This window comes from Parambassis ranga, chromosome 15 (genome assembly GCF_900634625.1).
Source record: "Parambassis ranga chromosome 15, fParRan2.1, whole genome shotgun sequence".
Taxonomy (NCBI): Eukaryota; Metazoa; Chordata; class Actinopteri; family Ambassidae; genus Parambassis; species Parambassis ranga.
Window position 1 is genome coordinate 12,141,446 of NC_041035.1, and position 24,132 is coordinate 12,165,577.

General features: G+C 42.1%; 1 protein-coding gene across 2 annotated transcripts in view; it reads left to right on the forward strand.

The window, feature by feature from the left end:
* Positions 1–1,352: 1,352 nt before the first annotated feature.
* fmn2a (formin 2a) overlaps positions 1,353–24,132 on the forward strand; it is a 34,845-nt gene continuing 12,065 nt past the window's right edge. The window contains exons 1-10 of one of the 2 annotated variants that reach the window (XM_028423356.1): positions 1,353–1,449; positions 2,486–4,664; positions 6,631–6,794; positions 9,025–9,177; positions 10,065–10,903; positions 11,423–11,564; positions 15,836–15,923; positions 18,640–18,701; positions 23,755–23,846; positions 23,929–24,058. In XM_028423356.1, the coding sequence (XP_028279157.1) occupies positions 2,531–4,664; positions 6,631–6,794; positions 9,025–9,177; positions 10,065–10,903; positions 11,423–11,564; positions 15,836–15,923; positions 18,640–18,701; positions 23,755–23,846; positions 23,929–24,058 (3,804 nt within the window). In that variant the 5' untranslated portion in view covers positions 1,353–1,449; positions 2,486–2,530. Of the gene's footprint in view, positions 1,450–2,485; positions 4,665–6,630; positions 6,795–9,024; positions 9,178–10,064; positions 10,904–11,422; positions 11,565–15,835; positions 15,924–18,639; positions 18,702–23,754; positions 23,847–23,928; positions 24,059–24,132 lie in introns of those variants that run through there. The other variant, XM_028423357.1, reaches the window with a different exon arrangement.

Sequence of the window (24,132 nt, forward strand, 5' to 3'; positions counted from 1 at the left end):
TAAATAGAGATTAATTATCTAGACTGAATATTTCTCTACCTTGTATTCACATCAGGAACCCGCCCAGCTCCAGCCAGAGTAGCTTGGGGCAGTCATTAATATAATTTCATGTTTTAAAAGATCACTGCTAAATTGCACCACCATATTTTTTTTATCCAAATTGTCATGATTTCATGGACATTTAAGTACTCTGCAGTGGTCTGTCCACTGTTTTGATATCACCAGCCACCTCTTTGATAAGAGTGACCTTATTATCAGGACTTTGGGTCATTAGAAAGCTGGGGAATTAAATTCCTGTCACTCAAAAGCTGTTGAAAGGTTACTCATTTATATTCATGAGTAGTCATGATGCTGCCACTCACATACAAACACAAGGCTCTCTGCATCATTCATACAGTGTTTACTTTTTCCAAAATACATACTGTGCGCTCTGTGAAAATGCACTATCCTCGAACCAGGGAGAGAAGCAAAGCCTTTGAAATCTAAAATCTAAAAAAAAGTTCTACTCAAGAATTAGTTTTATTTCGTAGCAGTCAACTTCTTTTTTCTCACGGACTGTAATATTCTGATTAATCACTTCATTCTGGATCCCTCCGATGGTCACTACAATTAGCCATATGTACCGTCATGCATTGCGCAGACTAGCGTAAAGAACGGAACAGAAGTTGCTAGCTGGTTATGTTTGCTTTATTTGTTTTTTGCCATAAAACGTTTATTGGGCTATAACGGCACAAAATATAACCGCTAACAAAGTTTGTTTAGCCGGCAGAGATCGGTTTGTTTAATTTGCGACGGCAATGACGCCATTAACGGCGACAGGAAATGACGGAGGTAGTGTCCAAAAATGTCCAATAATGCTTTCACAGTGAGTTCACTGTATGGTGCCCTACATTGAAAATCATTGAAATCACTGCCCTATGGTGCCCTTACATTGAAATCACTCCCTACTCCCTATATGGGGAGTAGGGAGTGATTTCGAACACAGCCATGGAGCTAGCTGTGATTGGCCTCAGCTCATGGTGGGAGGACACAGCTGAAACATGTTTGCTAATTAGAGGGCTGGGCTGGAAGTAGCCATCGGTGCAGTAAGTCCTGATCTCTGAGATGTTACATGTGGAGGATTTTTCCTAAATTCTGTTTGTCTGTAAACCCTATATCACCCTGACAGTGTATCTTTAGCACCGAAAGGCTTAATTCAACCAACCAATAAAGAGAAGAGAGACTGTCTGCACACTTGTCTGTGTTCCCATGATGAGGCCTGATGAAGTTAGTGAGGGGAGTTTCAGACGGTGCTAATGGGAGATGGCCACAGAGAAAAGACATGTGATGAGGAAAATACCAACTTCATGTGACCCATGGCTGAGGAGCGGCTCATAGGCGAAGACAAACAACCATTTGTGTTGTTTTCTTCAGTCCGATCGAAACCTCTGAGCAGAACCCACCAGTCAGGCAAGTACAGCAGCATTTCTAATCTGTATTTTTTTTAAAAATATAGGAGTTAGTTAAACTATCTGCTGTTTGTTAATGAAAATGTGTTTTGTGACACATGACTGTTCCTTTTAATAAGAACTGATCAATGTTCTTTGCTTTTATCAATTTATGAGTTTAACGTTTCTTTAAATTATTTGATTTAGGCATTTAATGTAAGGTTTGTTTGCCAATGTATTTGTATTTTTCATTTTATTCTGCCTAGTAAGCAGAATGTACCACACCCATAGAAGTTAAATTAGTCATGCTTTGGTGCTGGTTACATAAGGTAACATAACCATAGGCTGCAAGGGATGCTTGCAAATAAAATGGTACCAACGTGACAACAACATTACTGTCTACATCTGTATTTATAGCTGCAAGACCTGCAAGATGAATGGCAGTTTCAATTTGTTTGTAATTTTGAAAATGACTTCTTTGACACAAGCCAGGTTTTCAATTGAAGATTTAGTTTTTTTTTTTTTACTCAGTATTCAGCCAAATATTTTAAGCTATTTAAACAATAACTTATTTCTTAAACAACAGAAAGGAAAACTCTGAAAGTTGTCCAAATCTCAACATGTTAAAAAAGAGCATGTTTTTACATTACATTAATTTTGCAGAAGTTCTTTAATCATCCAGAGTTTACAGTATCTATTTGTTTGTTTGTTTTGTTGTTGTTGTTTTTTGTAGACCATTTATTTATTTATTTTTTTTTTAATAAATATGCCGGCCTCACCAGCAGTGTCAGATGAATGTCTTTTTTTCAATACACACATATCTGTGTTTGTAACTACAGTGGCCACATTATATCTATACCGCAAGACAGATATTATTATTATTATGTATTGATAAAAATAGTTTACAGGAGCTTTTAGAACACTAAGGAAATAGTTTCAGGTCATTATGTTGAAAAGAAGGTTGCATGGTTATCATGAGGTTAACTTCATAATGTTCCCTCTGTTTATTGTCAAATGAAACCAAAACCATGTGACTTGTTCCTCCTCTTTGTCTTTAGTCTGCGAAGCTCGGCTGCCCTCTGGATGAAGCCCAGGTGGTCACGATGCAGACCATTAAGACTGTGGAGACCCAAGTGCCTTTTCTCAAAGAGAGTTTCTTCACAACCACATTCAAAGGCAGGAGGAAGAGCAGCATCACCAACATCCTCCGTAAACAACAACACTCTTTCCTTTACCAACAACAGTGCATATTAGAGCATCAGCCTCATGATGCTAAGCAGTTTCCACCCCCTCCAGTTGATAATGGACCAGGGCAGAGAACTCCGGAGCACCAGCGCCTTGGTCGCTCGAGCAGCAGCCCGTTATGCAAGACAGCCGAGCGTGCAGGAGCAGATGGGGATAAAAAGGAGGGGCAAAAAGAGAGAAAGGATCAGAGAGTGAGAGATGCTGTGCAGGGGAGGGAGGGAGAGCGAGGAGTGAGTGGTAGTGAGCCCGAGGTTGTCAGTGCCAGTCTCCTCCTCCTTTCATCATCAGCATCAGCTTCGCTGGGGGAGGCAGCATCATCCTCACAGCTGCCGCTAACTGTGGTGGGCAGACAGCAGGGATCAGCTAGCTCTGAAAGGGTTCAGACCAACAGAGAAACAGCATCATCAGCAGCCCAGGAGAGAGCCCAGCATGCTCAGGCTCAACCCCAGCAGCATGGCCTGTTAGCCAAGGGTGTTCGCCTGCTCAGGAACATGGGGAACCAGGAAGCAAAGCAGAAGAAAGCAGGAGGAAGTGGTGGAGCAGCAGGGGATGTTGGTGATGGTGAGCCTGGCGAGAGAGAATTGGATAAAAAATCTAAAAAGTCTCACAGTAAGAATGATAAAGGAGGTGAACACAGTAAGAAGAAGTCAAAGTCTGAGTCAAAGGGTTCTGTTTTTTCTGGCATGAAGATCAGGAAGAGTTTGTCCAGGGTGAAGGGGTTATCTAAGGATGATATATTGGAAGACGGGAAGTCAGCTGGGCTCAAGCCTGGGGCAGAAACGAGCCTTTCTGCTGATGAGATGGGCATGCTTTCAGATGGTGAAGGGGATCTAAGCCGCTTGACGGCAGACGGTCATCAATCTGCGGAGGATGAGACTGTCCGGAAGGAAAGCTCAGGGTCAGATCCTGACCTCTACAGTTATCACTCTGCAACAGCTGAAAATGAAGACCTGCTCTCTGACATCCAGCAGGCCATACGTGACCAGTGTGCTGGCAGTGATGGGATGTTAAAAATGGTGACCAGCCGTTTATCTGAGGACTCTAAGAAAAGCAAGCTTCCTGACTTTCAGGTATTAAATCTAGATAAAGGGGCTTTCTCTGCAGCTCAGGACCTGAACGTGTATAAGAAAACTGAGAACGAAAGCAGTGACGTATCTAGAAACTCATCTGGTCCAGGGTCTCTGAGTGGAAGTGGTCCACTCTCTTCAGCTGCAGACACAGAAAGAAGCAGTGGCAGCCTTTTCCCAAAGACTAACAGCACGTATAGCTTCCCAGACACAACAGCCACCACCACCTCCTATGAGAGTGCTGAGGATGACCTGGAGAGCCCAGTTCAGGGTAGTCTGATTGCACAGATCAAAAACACATGTGTGCCATGTGTCCATCTAGATCCTGTGTTGTCAGGTCCTGTTCCAGTGGGAACTCACAGGAGTGCAAGCAGCATGGACCTGTCTGTGGGGAGGGAGGAAGAGGTAACTGGAAGACTGGACTTCATGTCCCTTAACAGGAGGAAGAGTAGCATGTCAATTAACCAGCTCACAGTGGATAGCCCCCCTATTTCTCAGTCTAGAAGGACGTCCTCAAACTCCCCATCGACTGTCAAACTCTACCCTCCAGTCAACCCCTCCTATGTCAAGACAACCACCAGGCAGCTCACCTCTCCCATTGGCTCCCCCCTTACCAGCCCCAATGTGCCTAGGAAAACAAATGCCCCTGGTGCTCCTTTAGAGTCCAGCAGGCCAGAGGGGTTTAGAAGGCGCAAGCAAAGGTCCTGCTCCATTGGTGGGCCCCTTAGTGTGTCTGCAGACTGGTCCACAGAGATTGATGACCTCAGAGGAAGGCAGGCTAGTGGTACCAAATTCACAGAGCGGGAGACCTCAGAGAAAAATACCTCTGGTGGGACTTACTGGACCCTGGGTTCAAGAAGAGCACACTATGGAAGGCAGAACTCCACTACAGCAACAGCAACGCCCTATTTGGATGTCTTCTCTGGTGAGTCACACTCCTGAACAACCACTGAAGTGTACAGCATTAGTAAGGGTGTTAAAAATAACCACATTAACTACTGCAACAGCTGTTGGAAGGTATAGATCTGTAAGTGCATTTACTCTGAATATTTAGATTTACATGTAGGGCAACGGGGCGTTGTAGATTATAGCAGATGTTACTTAAACACACATTATATGGTGCAGAATGGAGAATTAATTAAAAAATAGCCACAGTGCACATGTTTAGAGCGCCCAGTTCCCACTAGCAAAACGAAGAGTAATGGTTAAATTCTTGATGTGCAGATGTCTATGTAATGATGCGCCCTCCTGTGGTAGGGTAAATGTGTCCAATTACGATCTGCCAGTCCCAAACCAGAGCAGGATTTGGAAATGTAATTCACATGACGTAATATAACTTAAAATAATGTAGTTGTTCACCTTTATTTTATTTTATCTGCTCTCACAAAAAAGGTGCTAAATGTTTTTAGTTAGATCTCTAGTTAGGCCCCCAATAGGTCACATGACTCTTGTTTGTTTGCCTCTGACCCCATTTGAGATTATGTCATTATGTAATGGTGTTGTGAAATCATTACAGTAATTGGTTAAAGTGATTTAAATTTTAATGACTTGCACACATTACACAAATTGTCACAGCAGGGATACTATAATTTTAAAGTACAATAGCTTATGAAAACCACTGTAAAACAGTGGGTGGTTCTTTATTGAGAAGTGTCTTCAGCACAAATGTCTCCCTATAACAATGGCACTCTGTCCTCCTTTGAAGAGCTCAGCTGTTCTCTACTGTCTGTGCCTGTGCTCATAAATCAGAGGCCTGAATGACAACACTACCACCCACCCACAGCGATGCCATACTCTGATTCCACTGGCTTAGATACAAACACACACACACACACGCTCAGTGCACAGTTGTGGATGCTAAACTCAAGTGACAGTGTATCTGCTTGACAAAAATAAGTCATGAAATGACATCAATTCACATTTCGTCAGGTGACTGTAGCCGAACACAAAGCCACATCCAAATTCACATTTGGCTTTTGTGGCATTTTACAAGGACTCAGTTGCTCCTTGGTTCAGTACTGCTTGTGATACTGATTCATTCACCAAGTTTTTCCAGGTCACAGCTAGCCCTTAGGACAGAGTGGGAGGACAGACTATTTAAAAAAAGAAAGAAAGAAATGGGCTCATTTTACTGTCAAACAAGTAGCAACCGTTTCCCTGGGACTGCTACCAAAATGCATATAACGTGGAAGTCTATGGGGATTGACTCACTTTTGGAACCAGCCCCAGGTGGTCACTCGAGGAACTGCAGGCTTTCCATAAAGATTCTTTCTAACCTGCTCTGGACTGTTGATGAAGATTCTCAGTCATCCAGGTCATCATACGTAGAGAAGATTGAAGCAAGGCTTCATCAGAACTGATGAAGCTGCTTGGATGAGCAGCGAAACATCTTCTAGAAAACTCTACAAGTCCAGGCGCCTTGCTTCAATCTTCTCTACCTGCTCTGGACTATTTCTATATTTTCTTAGACAATTCTCCTAAAATACAAATTACTGTGTTCCCACTGAATTGTTTTACAAAGACTTAAACAGTGGGCACATGTAAGTCCTCTCAGGACTGCCCGTCTGTTTTAAAGCCAGAATTAATAGCCAGAAATTGAAAGTGATATTATTAGAAGTGGCAACTTAAATGTCATTCAACATTTGTTAAGCCTTTGCAGAGCACAATTAACACTAACTCTCTTGCGACCACATCAAAAGGTGTAAATAGAGTTTGCACATGTAGGTGTTTAATTAACACATCTGAAACTCAAACATGTTTTTACCTTTTTCATGGACTTACCATATTATGTCTAAAAATAAGCAGTATAAAAAGACTGTAGATTGAACATCTTTATGTAGCTTTGCCCCCTTGGTGGCAGTCTTAAATTTTTCATGCTCTTCTGTCATCAGGTCGCTCCCTGTTGGACAGGCTTTGTATGCATCATGGAGATGGGTCTACTGAAGAGGAGGCAAAAGAACTGTGTCACCGAATGCTGATCCAAGGACTGCTGCACCCCTTCAGCGACAGCCCCACTGAGCTCCACAGTGACAGCCCTGTCTCGGCTGTATTTAATGTAAGACCTTTCTCTTCACTGTGAAGGCACACTGTAAGCTGCCTTTCATTAGCCTTTGCCTGAAGCTGAGGTTTTGCAATCACAGGGTTGCAGTAAATTAGCCACATTGGTAGCTTACCAAAACTGTGGTGCATCTTGGCAGGACTGGAGGACAGGTTTCATTTGTATGTACATATGAGAGATAATACTCTAAAAATGTACACAGTTGCACGTAGCAATTTGCAGTGACTCATATGTGGAGATGTGCAGAGATTATCCAGGGTGTGTTGCTATATTTATTTCCAGAGATTTAATTCCATTACCTCAAGAGCAGTGGTGCATGTACACTGGGTGACCATGTGAATGTTGATTTCATGAATTTGTACTTTTCTCGTTCCAGTAATGCTTTACTCAGACCTCAGTCATACATGCGTCACGTTCCCCCGCACAGTTCACCGCAGCCACTGTCAGAGCCGTTTCAGTCAAGTTCCGTTCTAGCCGAGCTTCATTTTGGAGTTCAGTAGGCGTGAGTTTAAGACATAAATGCATGTGTGTATAATCCTGCGTACTATACATAATCATATGCACATAAATCTGCAGTGCACACACAGACAATAACCAGATTACCTCACCAGATGCTGCAAGCTTTAAAGCTGTTTTATTTACCATAATTCTCTCAAATACAATTGTAGTTTATCTCTTGTTTACCGCTCAGGCAAAATAAGCCACAAAAGAAAAGCACTCTTTATTTACAGTCTGCCAACATGTGCACGAGTATGTTTAAAGACACTTGCACGCTCATACAAAAGGCCAACCCCAGACACCCTATACATGTTCAAGCATTTTCTTGCATGGTTGGCTTAATAGCATTCCCTCTGACAGTCACACACATACACACACATACACACATCTGTGCTTGTGTAGACCATCTGCTGACCATGTTATGTAACAACCCCACGTGCCTTGGGCTCAGGCTGCTCTTCCCCAGTAAAAAGCTCACCGTGTGAGGATTGGACCGAATTGTCCCTGCTCTGCATGCTTCAGTCTGAGGCTTGGCCTGGAGGCCTGCATTATTCAGCTCGACCATGAATAACCTTAGTTGTTGCCATCTAGAGTACAGATCTCATTGTTGTTGCTTTTTAGCTTAAAGCTAATCTCTCTTGATGTAAATCATCAGCCTGTCTTCTCCTTCCCCACAACCTTTTAACTCAAATCCCAGTAATATCTCAAACCTTTATTCTCTTTTCCTTTTAAAGTCACTTTCCGTCTTGAAAATTAATCTTTAACCGCATCAGCTCCATCTTCTCTTCCTGCTGCTACCCCCTTCCTTGTCTTTCATCTCTTGTTTGTCCTCCACTTTGCTACCTAAATATGGCATTGTATCCACTTTCACTGTTGGATTTTGCTGGAGTTAACAAATGTATCAGTGGTGCATTTCTTGTTCTGCACACAGCCTGAAATTGAATACTTCGTCAGCCTCATTCTCTCCAAAAACAGGAGTCTGGGGAGGATGCCTGTCCAAGAGCTCTCAATAAATCAAGTGTCATCTCCTTCCACAAGGCCAAACATTGTCTGCAGATATCTTAATAGCCAATTAAGCTGTAACGTTACAACACATTTGCTCACTTTTAGATTATGACTAGGTGCTTTGTTAAGGCGTAAAATGCACTGTGCACTTTTCAGATAGTGGCATTCATTTTAACCATGGAGACACAAACCTACCTGCAGCTATGACTGTGAACTCGCACCTTTCTGACACTTTACTGGAACATCAAGAGTCCCAAATGACATCTTGGTGAATACACATCCAAGTGAATTTCAACATTTTGAGGGAAGGGGAAGGGTGGAGAGGGAATAATTTGTTTTCCTGTGTTCTCAGGTTTTAAATCTAATGATCCCTTTGAAATGTGGTTTGGATCTTTTACTGATGTCAAGTAGAGACACCATGTTTCATGATGGAAAGAGGGGAGTTACTATTGGAAGAAATATTACAGACAGGAGGATCGTTAGCTTTGGACTGCATGCTACACTGACTAAATGGCTTTGCAAAGGGAAAACCTTTATGGTGGGAGAGCTTATTATCCTGCTGTGCTGAAGTGCTCCAAAACCACTGACTCACATCCCTTTGTGTATGTTATTAATCTTTAATCATGGTGTGTTTGCATTGTTTGCCATATAGACGGAGCATATAATCAGCCTGGATCAAATCTGTTCAACACTTTCCTTTTTTTTTCTGCACTGTGTTATGCAGGAGGAGCAGCTGTACACCTGGGCATCTGTTGGCCTGCCAGTGTCCTCCCACCTGTGGGAACTGTATGGGGGGCGAACCACAAGTAGAGCACAGAGCTTCAAATCCCTTTTGAATCAATCATCAGCCAAGACACCAGGTGCTCTACACTTTCAGGTTCGTTGCATCGGTTACATACATCTTCCTGCAGAGCCCTGTTGTTGGAAGATGAAAAGCAAATTCAGAAGAATTACTACATCTGTTTCAACACAATTAAATACATAGTGTATTTATAGTAAATAAATCAGTGAATGTCTGTGAATTAGACTGCTAAATGCTTTTTCTCTATTTCCTGCCCATAATTTTTTTAATTTGAATATTAAAAAGTGAATAGTTGCCGAATACACCAGGTTGTCGAAAATGCTTTATATAGTTTAGGACATGATTTGGACTTGATGCTTGACAGGAGCAGGAAAATGCCATGTCACATCTTTGAGGAGACCTTTAGCGTTATCGCTCTTTAGATGCTTTGGAAGCCGCAGCTGTAAATTGTTCTTTGTCCACCAGAGGTCAGGCTTGTTTTGAAAGAGTTTTGGGAGACACAGTACACCGAACACTCTCCTTAAGATTCAACGATGTGACCACAACTGGGGAATGTGCGCTAGCAGACACAAACCCTCCCCATGTGAGGCCCAGCGAGACTCGCTGTCTCTGGGGTCAAATCTCTCGGTATCCCCTCATCCCCGCTCTAACCAGTATGGAGCCAGAGGTCTGATGGAGTCTAGACATAATGGACTTTCTTGACCCTTTTGTAGCTCATAACTCTGTCACTGAGCTTCCCTCAGTTGTGGGTGTTTTACTGTTTATAAATTTATTGAATGATAATGTGTCTGAGATTTAGCAGAGAAATTTTATGTCTGCTTTTCAACATGTCAAGTTCCAGACTTGACAAAGGTTTTGTGTAGGAAAAACCTGCAGGTTTTCTTTCCTGTACATTCTGAACCCAGTTTTAATTTAACAAATGGAATCTAATTGGAGATATTTTCGTTGCTGTTCACTGACAGACAGAATCCAGCAGGTTGAAGTCAGGTCAGTCATCCTCGGAGGATGAAAGCGGTCTCATCCCTCAGCTGGAGAGGACCATCAGTGACCTGCGGATTAAGATTGGAGTGTTGCAGGGCCAGCAGGCCTCCTTGGCAAATGGCAGTGGAGATAATACAGGAGCTCTGGGCAATGGTCACCACAAAGCCTCACAGATGAGAGAAGGGAGATCGGAGAGGATGATTCAGGAGGTGTCCGTCCAGACGTCACCTGTGGAGGAGGGGTTTAAGTTTGACGTGCCTTTGAACAGAGGGTCAGGCAGAAAATCATCCTCACTGTCGCCCTCCATCCCCAAATCCACAGACAGCTTTGTCTGCTCGTGCCAGCAGAGGGAGCAGAGCAGCACCCACCCAGGTCCTCCACCTCTGCCTCTCCCTCCAATGTTGGGGGGTATGCCCCCACCTCCACCACCTCCGCCAGGGGGTGTTGCTCCTCCTCCACCACCACCACCACCACCTCCCCCACCCCCACCCTTACCTGGTCTTGGACCTTGTCTACCACCACCACCTCCTCCACCTCCACCACCACCAGCTTTTGGACCTCCACCCCCTCCTCCTCCACCTGGTTTTGGACCTCCTCCCCCACCTCCCCCACCCCCGGGTATGGGTCCCCCTCCACCACCCCCTCCTCCCGGAATGGGCCCCCCGCCTCCACCCCCACCCCCAGGCTTTGGGCCTCCACCACCACCAGGCCCCATGCCCTCCATGATGGTCCAGGAAGCTGCCCCTGCCAAGGCTATGATAGAGCCCCCCAAGCCAATGAAGCCACTCTACTGGACACGGATACAGCTGCAAACTAAGAAGTAAGGATATGCTGTAGAACGTGGAGATAGATATGGATCATTTGCACAAAGGTATTCTCTAAACAGTAGAGAATTCAGAGGAAGCTTGTCCACTTAAGATAAAGATCGGCCACATGCTGTGATGGCAATAGAGATGCAAACCTTGTGGAAAATGAAAGTGATGCAGTCCAGGCATTGTGGTCAACGGAGAATTCCCTTGAACCAGGTTTTCTTTCCTTATTAAGGCTTGGAAAACCATAGCTGAATGAATAAATGTCTAGAAATAGACTGCATGATTTACTTGTGAGTGAGAAACCTGATCCTGAATACTAAATGTAATTTGTTGGCTGATGGATTTGACAAGTATATAACTTTTATATTTTTACTCTGCAAAATTTGACAAATGAGCACTCATAAAACAGCCGAAGGCTATTACACAATAAAAATGTCCTTCACTGTCATTTCTTTTCCACCAATGAATAGCAGGATAAAGCTTGCCTGTTTACACTGTACATAATATCTCTTTACTTCCATCTTTAGACCGACTGGCCCACTGGTGTGGGAGATAATCGAGGAACCAACTGTGGATTTTGACGAATTTGTGGAACTATTCTCCAAAAGTGCCGTTAAAGAGAAGAAGAAGCCAATTTCGGACACGATTAGCAAGACGAAGGCCAAAAAGGTACCAAATGGTTGCGTGTTCTTTGCTGATTGCATATACAATCATATAGTGATTTCTTTCTATGTCTGCGAAAAATGTGTGTGTTTGCTCATCCATGTGTCACCAGACAGATTTCAGCATCTCCTCTCTGACTCCTCTAAAGCCCCATTACTTCTCATTCCTCCTCACTGTCGCTCTCAGAGTCACTTTGAGTGACAGGAGGAACTGCTACAGCCAGACAGTTATTATGTGGTGTGAGCTCTGGCTCCCACCCGACTCCCCTGTGACCATCCAGTGGCACAGAGCCAATGTCTCGCGTGCGGTGAGGAAACCTCATGGCGGTGATGACTGCTCTGAGAGGGAGATCGGGTGTGGGGAAGGGAAGGGAAGGGGGGGGGCGTGAAGCATGGGAGCTGTATTTTGTGATGCGGTTCGTCCCATTGTGCTTTCTGTATGACTTAGTTTAATAGTCAGACTGTTTCCTGTGCTGATGTCTTTTATGTCACCCCATCAATCTGCAAGTCACACATTGGATTTGTAATTTTAAAGCGGCTCCAGTCAAGATCTTACAAGTAGATGTACTCTTTGGCCAAATAATGTGTCTAAATTATAAATAATGCTGCACTGCAGCACGTATCTAATTGACACCCAGTAGAATCACCTGACAGCTTTTGCTGAGATAAAATAAAATGTTGGCAAACACATATGTAGGACATCTTAGTTTATGGGAAGTTATGAACTGAAACGGCAAAACATAAAACCTTCCCAAGACAAGTTTGTGTTGATTGAAAGCTTGACTCGCAAAGCTAATTTTTTTTAGAGCGGGTCACTGTTGCTTCTGGCTGTCAAGTATTTACTTTGCAAGGCAGCTGGATTCTTTCAAGGTTCCTGAGATTACAGGACAATCCAGCTCGCCAGGTTTCATGCTAAGAGCATGCGGCCGAACAACAGTGGTTCTGACTTGAGAACACAAATGGTGATAGCTGACATTTTGGACAATTGCAGATACTGATATAAGGACATATTTTTTCAACTATTAGACATTACAGGACATCATGGGTGCTTTTAGTGAAATATATTTCATCCAAAGTGATTCCTCTTTTTAAACAGTTTCCAAGGACAATGATGGTTCAAGATTATAGCAAGGGAAGTTAGCCAGATGCTACCACAGCATGCTATCCCACAATCTATCAGATGCCTTAACCATTGTAGGTTTTCATTCATTGACTTGTCTGTCTTCATGATTGATTAAAAGAAAAACAATTCAGTTTTTTATTTCCTGTCTCATTTTACACAGCTACAAGCTACTGTGAGTCAGCAGTTATTCTACATCTTTGTTTTTGAAATAAATAAATGTATACAACAAATGCAATGACTCACATCTTGCACCTCATGTCTAACAGACCAAAAAAATGCAAAAGCTGAGTGAGTTTTCTCTTCAAAAGAAAATCACCCTTTTATGAAGGAATTTCTTTTTAGGTCTGCTTCAAAAACAGACATCAAGTACTGACAGCGCTGCACCTGTAAGCAGCTTGGATGTCATTCTGATTGTTTGATCTGTGTAGGAGGAGGATAGAGGAAAAACGGCAACTAGGATGAGTGTTCTCTGTTGAACTAGACAGTGATGCTGATGGACAAAGCTCTGAGTATACAACCCTATCATCGGCTCATATTGTGGTCGTTTCACTAAATTGCTAAAGACAAGAGGCAAATTGAATTGGTTGAATTCCCTGAGTATTTACTGCAAAGCACTGCTGCGAATCAGCTCTCTGACACAGCAATGGTCCTGAAGATGTAATCAAAGTCGGTAGAACTCTGACAATTTGAATTCAACCTTTTGACATTTACCGCTCATTGAAAGACTGCCCCGGACCTCAGGACTATTGATCACATATTCAACCACTTGTAGCTATTCCCACCTCTTTATGTGCTGTGAATTCAGCTGTTCTGCTGATGAAAGGGGACAAGCACCCTCCTCAGAGCTACCACTAGAGAGCAGCTTTGACGTCAGTACTTGGCCAGTTAAAGGCCTCTGCTGACATAATGTTAGATGTAAAGAAGTGCTGCCATCACCCAGAGTCAAGTGTTATCAGCCTGCAGAAAGGTTTCAGAGGGGAGCTGTGTGACCTGCTCTTTTTTGTATTTATAGAGATGTAGTGACTGAATGAACAGATAAATTGAAGCAATTCAAACTAAGAGTGAAGATTGCAGTGTGCAATTTCTATCTCTCCAAGGCTCCGTTTTCTGTTTTACAAGTGTTGTTTTAACTCCAGCTTAAAGGAGGACGATTGACCTACTGCCATTATTGATTGCTTAATCATTTGTTTGAGAAAAATTCTAGAAGATTCATGAAAAAAACTCCACAAGCCCAATGATCACAAAAGATAAGAGAAGCTGCAAATCATCCCCATGATTTTGACAGAAAAAAATGTAAAAATTCTGCCTCTCCCTTACGAAAAGTTAAATCTGCTTCCCTAAATCCCTGAAATGATTCATTCATTTCCTCCCTCATTGAAAAATTATGAGCTTATGAATATGTACAAAATGTCTCCAGCATCCCCAAAGTGCTGCTCCTCTGGTGCAGCATGTGCACTTTCATAAATTTGAGTAGTAGTTGAGTGGTGTAGTCATCCTAATTTAATGTTCATTTTCATAACTGATTATAAATTTGGATCATTAGCATATTCTGCTTGCCCTATCCTGCCAATAACCGTCAGGATTATGTTTTTTTAAGGTTTACTTATTATGTATCAGTGCATTCAGATTTGACTGGGAGTAAGATGGAGTGTTTTAAGCTGCCTCTGTGGGCTGTGTCACGTCACATCCATTGCCACAGCTCCACTTGCTGACCGAGTTATTTAACAGTCCAATTCACTAACCAAAAGTAAAGATGGAATGCACCTGTATTATTTACTTCTGTCCTCATTCCAGCCACAGTAATTATTTTGTTGTGCTTATTTATTTTTTGCATTTTGTGTCGTCCCACCACAACCACAGCAGCTGCTCAGCTCTACATGACAAAAAGCCCAGATAATAATGAATAGTTACGTTTGGTATGAGGATTTTATTATCAGTACCCTTTTTTTGAGAGAGAACAAGTTGTACTTCAGGGAAATGTTTCACATGTGATTTAGGAGTTGTATGGGATTGATGAAAGTCTGTATTGGCTGGCCATGAAATGATAAATGGATCAAAAGGATCAACATATAATTAATGTGACTTAAAGGATTTCTTTAAGCCAAAAAACTTTAAACACATGGCTTCCATGAGATTGTTGAGAAACATTGTATTACATGAGTTGTTTTGTTGAAGATGTGCTTATGAAAATAAGTGTAATGGTTCATGAATCCAGCTGGTTTTCTTTAAGAAATAATACTACTAATATACTTCAAGGGAAATTTCAATTTATATTAAAAGCTGGTGAACTCTGTCTAATGTACCTTTGACTTGTTTGTAAATTGAGTCAGGACAGTTGATAAAACATGACTAATGAATTATTTCTTCAGTGCTACTGCACGCTAGCTCTCACAGCCCACTGTGGAAGTCGCTCGGCATCGTATCTCGATCGGCCTGTCCCTTGAAGCTGTGGTTGGGCTGGGGGAAAAACAGACAGTTGGGGCCTGGTGATATAACTTCCTGTGTGTTTAAGAGGTCTGTGGTCTGTGTGATCTGGTTTAGATGGAAGCGTTCTGTCTGGATCGCTGTAGGCTTCAGGCTTCCTGTCCTGTCCCCTCACTGCTTTGCAACCCGGCACACACTTCTGCTTACTCAGGCGAGCTGCGGTTCATAATGGCCCCCTTGGATGCAGTTTTTCACAGATAATAACAACATTGGCTTGATATTCAACTCCTGGCTGTTTGACAAGTGGAGGCTGTTATTATTCAGTTTTTGCAGCATTTTCCCCCACAATTCTTTTAACTGTATGTTGTTATTATTCAGTTTTATGGGGCTTCTTTTGAATAAAAGTCCTTAAATTGTACAATTACATGATTTAAACTAATCTCCCTGATTGTCTGCTTTTAATCACCTGACTGAAAGATGATGGATGTGCAGGATTGGAAAAACAGGGAAAAAATATTAATCACCATAATTCAGCTTGACAGCATTATAATTTTCCTAATATTTGTGGGTGAATAATCTTAAATGTTCCTCCCACAGAAAGAAACAAAGAGGACTGATGTTCTGTCTTTTGTCTGCGTGTATTCATGTCATGGTTTATGGAGTGTTAACATCCCTGTTTTCTTTGCCCTGTTATAACCTTACTGTACATCTCTTGTATTGTCATCCCTTAGGTGGTGAAGCTCTTGAGCAATAAGCGATCACAGGCTGTTGGAATCCTGATGTCTAGTATTCACCTTGACATGAAGGACATCCAGACTGGTAAGTACTGTCATCAGTATAAATGTATTAACACGGTCTTAAACAGGAAAGACCAAAAATGTTTTGTGTACCTAAACGTGTTCATTCCTGATGTAAAATTGTGACTATGGACAAGTGGTCAGGCACTTCTGCTTTGACTTGATTCCTCGAGCATGATCTCAAATGGAGCATTCCAGCTCCATTTGTAGAGAATAAACTGTTAACACTAGCCTATACTGAGAGTCCCTAAAACCTGACTATCTCACAGACAGTTCCTGTAGAAAGAGTTGAAATGAAAACCTCTGTATTTATCTCAATTGTTAAAACTCATGTCTACTGAGATGTGAATTGTATTTACTATAGTTGAGGGTCATTGCAAAAGCTCCCCCTATTAGCATTATTACAAGTCATAATGTTTCCAACTCCTCTGAAATGTTTTTCTTTTGTCGCTCTCGCCTCCTTCTGTTTTTCTTTGCTCTCCTTTTGCATAATCTCTCCCCATCTAACATTCACATCATGTTTCTCAGCAGCTCTCTCTGGCCTTCTCTGATGAGTTGTCACCATCTTGTCTAAACGGCTTTGTTAAAGTGAAGTCATTCCGGAGATGTTGATGGGAACAGACTCTCTTCCTGTTTTAGTTACTCTCTGATTGCTCTCCAGTCTTCGCTCTTCCAAGTGTCTAAACACTCTTCCTCACCTCCTCATCCTACTCAGTTGTCCTTCAGTAAAGCATTTATTACAGCTTCAAGCGTTAATCTCAACACACGACAGCAGAATGGTTTCGTTAACAAAAATGTCAGCCACAAACTGCAGCAAGAAACTCTCTGACGTCAGACTTTGGTGCATCCATCTCAGGTCAGAATGGGAGGGCAACTCAGGGCCACACTCATCAGCAGTGTCATCCATCTCGTATGTTAGGACAGTTACAATAGGACATAATTAGCACTGATTGGAACCTTCAGTATATCACAGAGTGAAGATCAGACAGCAGATATCTCTTTTACTTGTAAATATACGGTGCTTATTCCACGAAAATAGTGGGAATCAAAGGCTGTCCTGCACAAACACAATAAGCTTGGAGGTGGGTCATACATTTTAATTGAATAACTGACTCATTATTTGACATGAAGAAAACTCTTACACTTCACATGTTTGTTGTTTTTCCATTCCTGAGGTGATCTCATGTTCCCTTGTGCCATCAGAGGTTTAACATGATTAAAGAATCAAAATGATTTGTTGACCAAAGAGAAGGATTCATTCATCAAAGTTTGTAATTTTCCCTGTCAGTACAGTGAATCAGTTTTATTTCCTTTTGATTTTGTGATGAAGACTGTGACTAGTAAAGCCTTCATCACTTGGAGATCTCTGCCTGGAAGAAAAACATCTGAATCATCATTACATGGTGTCGGTTTTATGACGCCACAGTTGCTCAGTGAGAAGTCAACACGTTTTTTTTTTGCTTTTCCTCACAGCTGCTGTTGTTTGCCTGAGACTTGGCTCTAACTGTACATGTTCCATAGGACATTTCTGCTCAGCGTCTGCTTCCTGTGAGGTTTTTCTGCAGTGTTAGATGGTGGTTGATGGGCACCATGCTGGGATTAAATGTGGTAGTCGAGGATAGATGCAGGCAGATGGGCCCGGCTGTTTGGTCCTGAGACGTCCGTGTCACAGCGATGATACGGCTTTCTCCCATGTCCAAAAAAAAAAAAAGTCTCCAACCAAACCAGCCAGACTCAGACTCACATGTTCACATAGTAATGAAAAACAAATGGTTAAAAAAAAGAGTGGGAGAAGCAGAAAAATGGGAGAGTCGAAGAGAAGGAAGTTATTTCTGTGATGGTTTTGGAGGAGAAGAGAGTGTTGTAAGGTCAGAGAGTAATGGGAATGAAGGAGTGGATTTGCAACAACAATTACGTGAACAAGGAGAAAGCAATATCAAAGATAAGACATCAGAACTGGCTGCATAGAAGGAGTCATGCTTTTTTTGTGTCCATGTGCTGGTCTTGTGTTTTGTATCTCTATTCTTGTCTATTAAGTTTGTGTTGTAAAAAGCCTGCCATATCAGACCTATATGCACCTTCACATCTCGTCAGGCACTAGCTTTCCCTCCTCTGTACCTCAACAGCAAATCAACAGATCAAAACAATGTGAGTAATTTGGACACCCACGGCATGCTGAAATGCATATATAGGTGTCGAGTGCTTCGCTGGGTGATTGTGCGTACAGCAACACCTCAGCCTCAACACCACAGACCCCCGGGCTCTGTTTGTCTTTAAACATTTACTTTCAAAGGATTAATGCTCGCGGGCGCCAGGTCCTCGCGCCGAGACAAAAAGGCGACACCAGGAATTCAAACACAGGAGTTCAAACACAGATCTTTGTGCCTTTGACAGATTTCTAAGACCCTCCATATTTATGTTTTAGTTTGCGGCCCCTTTGCATGCTATCGTGGCGAGAGCTGATAACTATGTAACTCGCAGCATACGGCACAGGACACTGTATGTTAGATTTTGCCCTTTTTTTCATGACATCAACATCCGCCCCAGCAAGGTTTGAAAAGGTCTTCAGCCATTGTTAGTGGTTGTTGTTTTAGCCAAAGAAAAAATAATAATAATGTAGAGGTTATGAAAGAGGCAGCCTGTTTTCTGACCTGGTTCATGGTGTTCTATCTAGGTAAAGAAATGTCATGACATGCTTTGTTGGTAACATTAACCATGTCCTCCTCTTCCATCCACAGCTGTCCTAAATATGGACAACTCTGTCGTTGATCTGGAAACTCTGCAGGCTCTTTATGAAAATGTGAGTATATCAATATGCTGCCGTCTCAAAATGAACTTTTTTTTCTGTCACACTGAATACCTCCACCATCCCCAGCCACCTCTTTACTCAGTCATTTATGGCTTTATTGGTCCAATCATCTGATGACGTCAGGCAATACATTCATATGTTCTGTTCTGAAACATACCATGCATTGTCTATGGCGGGTGTATTCTTAACCATGTCTACATAAGGACATGTGGATTTCGTCACATACCACTTACTGTACCCCCACCCCTTCCAGCCCACTGAGGCTGTAACTGCCATTACACAGGTTCTTAAGTGATTTTTATTCTACACTATAGGTACAATCTGCAACTAGCTGTAGATAACTTTACAGCACAATTCATGGATGTCATACCTGTTCATATGCTGCTGATAAATTGGCCCATTTTTAAAGAAGGGAAGATTACAGATCCTGCGGAGAGTGGTTTCAGTAAAGTCAATACACCAGTGAAAAGACAATATCTCAAACTGAAATACATTTCTGCACTTTCCTGCCAACACAGAATCACATAAATACACAGTGTTGAGAAACAAACCCAGTGTAATTATACAAAGTAACACCACTGACAGCTCACGCTGATCTTGACTGCAGCATTCAGTCTGGAAAACCTTAGTCCTTTTTTTTTCTTCTTCTTTTCCTCTGTGGTTTGCAGTAAAAGTATTATTTTGGAAGCGTGTACTTGTGACAAATAGAATGATTTATGGTTACACGTTTCTTGCCATATATGAATAACAGGCAATCATTTTATTATAGAAGGAAACCTAAGAAGGCTCAACAAAGAGTGATATCAACAAAATGGCAACAAAAATAATCAGATGTTAGCGTTGTTTTATTTGGCTCTTGAGTGAGGGGTAACCCACAAAACACCAAGTACCATCCATCAAAAGATACCTTTCCAAGATCCAAACTTTGTATACAGCGTAGGTGGGAAATTACACTTTTTAATTATATTGGTGTGTCTGTAATATAAAGCCACATTTGCACTCTCAATCAAAGATGCCACTTCACTGTGAACATATTTCTCTCTGTGGAATTCTTATTCCATGTTCCACTTGAAAGAGTGAACTAAGGAAGTGTGCATTAGATACTAAAACAAACAGGCGAGCCACAAACCGTACTGGTATGTGTGCCGTTTGGCTACACAGTCACTGATGTGTAGGTCTGTCTGCGGGCCTGGAGGGGAACCAGCGCTTTTTACATAGTAAACACGTTTTTTACACACTCAATCTGATTGAATCAACTCTTGTAAGGCCCCTGTGAAAAGGAAATGATAGTTGAGAAACTTTAGTGTCACACAGCTTCTTCTTCAAAGTGCTAGTGTGGTTTTTAAAAAATGAAGAGCTGAGCTTTGCCAAGCAAAATGACCGCATCGTATCGCATAATATTAGCAAAGAATTACGGAGCTGTCGTCGGTAGTTTCCAATATTTCTTCATTTTGGCTTTGAGGGACTCCTCGTGTACAGTAAATACATATTCATCAACCTTAGCTGATAGGTAATCTCCCCCAGTCCAGTGAAAATGGTTCAGGACCCCTTCGAAGTCAGGTCAGTAAATTATGGAACATGAAAATAAGCATGTTTTCCACATTTCAACTGTGATACAGTTTTAAGATGCTGTGAAATTCCTGTGAATTGCTTTTTGGCACAACTACACAGGAGAGGCCTAGACCTTTGGCTGCCAGAGGCATATTAATAATGTTGATCATGGGAATGAGACTGTGGCTTGAGACAGGCTGCAGTTATGAACCAATGTGTCATAACTTAGGATCAAAAGTCTTCTAACCTCTCCACTCACCCCGAGACTTCAAGCCCTCTCCCTCTGCCTCTCCCGCTCCTTCTCCCTCTTATGGCCTAAGGCTATGTTATTGAGTCGAGGAGCCAAATTGTTTCTCTTTTGTATTGCAAGACTCCATCCTGTCTGTGGGTCTCCAGCCCCCTAAACCACAGTTGGCAGCACAGTCAGCCTGTCTTGAGGAATGTGAGGGGCTTCTAATGGTTACACCCTCACTCACTGTGCAAGGATCTAGATCACACACTGCTCTCCCTTGGTCTCCTTTTATTCTCACTCACATAGACGTGCTCACAAACAAACATTTTGACCCACACATACTGTACTGTGTGTGCACAGAGAGGCAGGGACAGGGCCGCTCGGTCTATGTGCTGCGGATTACAGCCACTCCTGTTCTTTGAACAATAAGCCATTAAAGAGGTCACGGTGATAGTGGGACGCTGCTCCCTCCCACCTAATATCAAGCCATAATCTGAACCCAGACTGGTTCTCTGAAGTTCAGACTCCTTTTAGCTTTTAGCTGGCAGTAGCTAAATGTCAGAGAGCCTCCTACAGACTTTTACACAACAAATGATCACCTCATTCCACTCCACATGGCAGGGCTTTGAAAAGTCTAGATGTATTTTACATGTTTATTACATGATACAATTTGTCATTTAGGGTCCATTCTTTGGCAGCTTCATGTACAAAGAATCTCATAAATGTAGTTTCGTTGAAAATTGAGTGACATAAATAGTGATTAGGCCCAGTCTGGCACTGTTTAGCTCTGTGCTAGAAACCTGGCTAATGAATACCACTTGGCTACCACTACATTTCTGGCATCACAAATATCATCCTACTTTCCTTTAGTATTTGATATTCTACATGGGACTGTATTTCTCATGCTAACAACCACTGCAACATGCCCTAGCAATTCAAAGATCACACGCTAATGCCTACTTGTCCCCAATTACACCAAACACTGCTGGGCTCCGCTGCTGCCCTTTGAAAAGAATCTGCTTTGTGTTAAATATATTTACACTTGAAAACATCTCGAGAGAAGGCGAAGGAGAGCTTGCCCTTGCCGACAGAAGGCAGCGGTGTGTAGAATACTAATCGGGCCCTCAGCGCGTTTGATGCTGGTGTTTGATGTTTTCCAAGGATCCATGCCGAGGCCAAACCCCAGAGAGAAGGATGGAGAGAAACAGAGGCCAGACTGCCTGAGACTCAGACTTTGGGGGTCTCTGGGATTTGCAGGCACTGAACGAGAGTTTACATTTTCTTCCTGGAGATGGTTTTATTGTTTTACCCGTCTGCGTCAGACACATTAACATCCATTGTCTTTAGCCTCTTGTGAAATAAAGGGGGCATTTCTGGCTTGCTTTTTTTAAACCACCTTGTATAAAACTGTGGTCCAGAGCCTGGCAGCAGGACAATAGTCAGGAATGTAGTCTGGCTGAAGGCAAGTCTTGAGCATTTGTGAAGCTTGCACTGTATAGGCTGGCATATGGTTGAGTTTATGTACAAAACTTAATCTGAGGAATTCTTTTACGCTTGAGATAAAGTTTGTCGACGTCAAGAAATGGGAACTAAGCTGACAAAATAAACCTACCTCAAGTACTATTTAGCAACCGCTCCAGAGCTTTTCATCATATTAAATGAGCGTCATCAATCAGTTTGCCCGTTGTCGTGAAATTATAGATGTTCACGTTTACTAAACAAAGACTAAAGATCTGGCAGCATTTATTGGTGACCTTGAAAACCTCACCTCGGTGTCCATTTAAGTGGCATCAATCATACAATCCTGTCTAATCCCATAAAGTGTACTGCTCATGTAATTTTTATAATTTCTGACAGGCATCCAGATTTTCAAACTAATGTATTTCAATTGTCTCTGATGCCTGCAACTATAATTTTTTTCTGTGAAATAGTCATGTAGTTTGTCTTATGCAGTCTGACACAAATCATTTTCACCACAGCCAGCACAGTCTGCAATCCATAACATTAACTATGACCTTATGCCTGACCTGAGACCCAACCTCAAAGAGGAAAAATGAGATGGAAGTGACATTTGCGACAGTTGTGAAGTAATCATGTGAATACGTGAAACAGTAGATAAAATTATGTGACTGCTTCACGTAACCGAAAGAGACTGTGTAGAATCATTTAGCGGTATCTCACTGGAAATTGTTAGACATCCATTAGAGCCAAGTGACAACGTCTGGGGCTTAAAAAGATGTGGCCAGCACTGCTATATTTTTCCTTAAGTGGACGCTTGAGACTGACTCTAAAAAGCACATCAATCCTCACAGACTCTTCCGTATTAAAATACAGTTTTTCTCCAGCGTTAAAATGCTTTTTAAAACTAAAAGTGTGATTTGTAATATAACCTACACTTGACAATGTGTGTACCTTACATCAAAAGTCCAGACTGTGACTGAAGCAGTGGTACACAAATGGCAAAAAGACAAGACATTTACAAAAAAGGGTTTGGCTGCCTTTTGTCCCCTTTGCAGCAAGAGAGTGGGTGTTTTGAAAGAATATAATATCTGTCATCACGATGACACAAAGCATTCCCTCACATTTATTTTTGGCCCACATCTTTTAATCCAGGTTCATTTTTGGCCTTTCATAGGAAAGAATTTGTGTGCATCTTCACTGTGGCCTCCAGAAAGACCCATGAGTCAACCGAAGGGATTAAAAAAGATTAAATTATTTAAAATAAATCCTTCCTCTGTAAGGAAACTCGACTTTAAACATCCCAAAATGTCATTCTCAGACATGCAGGTAACTCTTCAACTGCTGGTGTCAAAGTGCTGCATCTGCAATCAGAAAGGGATGGGAGGCGTGCCAGAAAAAAGACTTTTCTGTCCAAAAACAACATTGCAGCAAAAATACAGGTTGCTAATGAACATACAGGCAACGAGCAAGCCTTTTGGAGTAATGTGCTCCGGACAGACTAAAAAAAAGAAAAAGAAAAATCGTTGTTTGGCTAAAGAACAGCAGATATACTTGGTGCAGATTTTCAGATAAAAAACCTTGTATATATGAGGAAAGGAAATGTTATTATATGAATGCTGCATCATATCATTGAGTGCTTGAAGATCATGCAGGGCCATCTTTGTCAAGACTAAAGCTGAGCCAGAAGTTGAATTTCGAAAAGGCTGAGTCAAGAGCCTGGTTTGATATGTTGCAATGATTCTTAGTGGGTTTTTCTTTGGGTTTTTACTTGGACTGTATTTTTGTATTTTCCTTTGACAGAGAGCTCAAAACGATGAGATGGAGAGCATTAATAAGCACATTAAGTCAACCAAAGACAAGGAGGATGCCACACCGCTGGATAAGCCAGAACAGTGAGAAACTGGAGAAATGGTTTCAACCAAACATTACACATCTCAGTCATTTCTGAGCTGTCTGTTCTTGTCGCCTCATCAGGTTTCTCTTCCAACTATCACAAATCCCCAACTTCTCCGAGCGAGTGTTCTGCATCCTGTTTCAGTCAACTTTCCACGAATGTATCACCTCAATTCTCCGCAAAGTAGAACTCCTTCAGAGAGTATGCAAGGTGAGCCCCTGGCCTTCGTCTCGCTTCATTTTCTTTTCTGTCACTCAGTTTAACCTTCATATCTTCATCTCCTG